This window comes from Parambassis ranga, chromosome 13 (genome assembly GCF_900634625.1).
Source record: "Parambassis ranga chromosome 13, fParRan2.1, whole genome shotgun sequence".
Lineage (NCBI taxonomy): Eukaryota > Metazoa > Chordata > Actinopteri > Ambassidae > Parambassis > Parambassis ranga.
Window position 1 is genome coordinate 23835686 of NC_041033.1, and position 2500 is coordinate 23838185.

The 2500-nt window shown below is 53.1% G+C and overlaps 1 protein-coding gene across 1 annotated transcript in view; it reads right to left on the reverse strand.

Moving 5' to 3' along the window:
- Positions 1 to 2500, reverse strand: part of LOC114444899 (interleukin-1 receptor accessory protein-like) — a 16624-nt gene that overhangs the window by 9513 nt on the left and 4611 nt on the right. The window contains exons 3-4 of the mRNA XM_028419789.1: positions 460 to 652; positions 147 to 230 (exon numbers count right to left, since the gene is read on the reverse strand). Of these exons, the coding sequence (XP_028275590.1) occupies positions 147 to 230; positions 460 to 652 (277 nt within the window). The remainder of the gene's footprint in view (positions 1 to 146; positions 231 to 459; positions 653 to 2500) is intronic.

Here is a 2500-nt window from a genome sequence, read left to right on the forward strand (position 1 = left end):
CAAACTGCTCCAACATCCAGCAGGACCCTGTTTTGGGATTGTTCTTCTTGAAGCGTGTTTCAGACTCGGGGCTTCAGATCCGTACCTGCAGTGCTTCACGTCTGTTACTCTGAGTGTACCTGGGTGTAACGTGCTGCAGGTCTTACCGCAGCATGCAGATGTACTGCCCCGTGTCGTTGGCCCCGGCCGGCTGCAGCCACAGCCTCTCTCTGTCTTTGCTGAAGCCGGCGCTGCAGAGACACATTAGAGGGGACGGACGTTAATCAGAGACGACTCGATTAGAACACAGTGTAATGTCCTCGCTGAGGCTAATCGTCTCCTGACCCTCATACATCCTCTGTGGAAGGGAAATCGTTACAGCCCGCTCCATCATTCACTCCCAAAGTGTCTCAATTAGACCCGTGACAGCCTCCACCGCGCCCCCCACCCTGCAGCTGTCACTCACTCCTTCAGGCTCACCTGGCTGTGATTGGCTGCTCCAGGTCGTGGCCCTTGGGGACCCGGTACCAGTAGAGGCTGTGGCCGGCGCTCTGGGTGGAGGTGTAGTTGTAGACGGAGGGATGCGAGAACAGAGGGCAGGACAGCCAGCCGGCCTCGCCCTCCAGGATGGAGACCGGGGGCTCACTGGACTCCCCCCAGTCATAGCACGGGTCTGAGAGAGGGGCGGGGCATTTAAAGGAAAAGGTTAACCACAATGCCCTGAGGGCTGCCGCATATTCATCCGATTCATCACTGTCCACCTGTGGACCGAGTCCTAAACCCCAGAAACCTGAAGACGGTCCTACTGAACTAAACCTGTGAGGACCATGAACCTGTTTATTTTCATCCAAGACAGTGGAGGAATCTGATTGGCTGTTTGTGGAGCTGCTAACTTTCATCATCAATGTTCATCAGACATTCATGGATGGACCTGTGTTAGCAGACAGCAGCTAACTAGTTAGCTCACTGAGCCAGAGCACCGGCATCATGACTGAGGCTCATTATAGAAACACAGCTGCAGCGTGACACCAGCTCCATGCAGAGTCTGACCTCTCATCAGTCCACACTGTGTTCATCACATGGAACAAGGAACTACAGACACTGGAGACATGTAGTGGAGGAGAAAGTCCAGGTAACAGCTGCAGCGTGGAGTCAGAGGAGGAAGGATGAGCTGTGATTTTTACTGAAGTACAAATACATAAACATTACTTAAGTACAGTAACAAAGTACAAATACTCAGTTACTTTCCTCCACTGATTATAACTGATGAGAGCAGAAGGAGCTGGATGTGGTCCAGGCTGCAGAGTTTTATGACAGAATCAAACAGAGTTTAGTGGACGTCCTCATTAACTGGCCTTGTTAAAGGAAGTCCATTATCACAGCCCATCTCATACAGCTCCAATAAAACCCCGAGCTGCACACTGACCGACACAGACACACAACACAGACACAGAGACACAGAGACAGACAACACAGACACACACACAGACACACACACAGACTGACAGACACAGACACACACACAGACACACACACACACACTGACGGACACAGACACACACAGACACACACAGACACACACGTGTCATCTCCATGGCGATGGCTGACTGACTGTTTCACTTCCTGTCTTTAAACTGTGCCTGAAAATCAAACATTTAACACATTAAAGACCCAAACGAGCCGACTCATCATCTTCATCATCTTCATCACCAGCACACACCCCCCCCCCCCCCCCCCCCAGGTTGTGAGCTGCACACCCTCAGAGGAAGGAGGGAGTCTGCAGAGGAACGCCGCCTCTTCCAGGGAGGACAGGTTCAGCTCTGCTGGTGTTTCAGGAACGCTGAGCTGTGGATTAATGGAGGCTCTGTGCACCTGCTGTACAGACAGGGACCAGTGTGTGTGTTGGTAATTGACCTGTCAGGTTTTCCCGGCCCGGGTATTAGTCTTTCTATTAAAACCTGCTCCTCCTCCTCCCTCTCCTCCTCCCTCTCTATCCATCCATCCATCCACACTAATACCTCCAGCCTCCACCTTCAACACACACACGGTCCATCTGTCTCAGACGTGTGGACGTCACACACTTCAGTCTGAGCACCAGCAGCTTCTGAAGTTTGACTCATGCAGACCGCTCCATCCGGGCCTGTGCTGCAGATCGCTCCATCCGGGTCTGTGCTGCAGACCGGGTTAAACTGTGGCAAACAAACATCATCACCAGAAGCTAAAAGCTAATGCTAAGCTATCTGCAGCACGGTCACATGACCACAGCGCAGACACAGGGGCGTTCTGATCACAGCTGGTCGTCTTTGTCCACTCGGGGCGCCTCTCTCTCTCCACCTTATCACCCTGTTTGTTTCCTCACCCTTCATCCTCTGCCCCCCCCCCCCGCCTCATCCATTCTGCCTCCCCCCTGCCTCCCCCCTCCCCCAGACAGTGTTACAAATGAGCCTCCTCTCTCTGGACCATCCTTCCAGCGTCCCGCGGGGCGAGAGCTGCGTCTTTTAATTAACCTCACTTCTGCAGA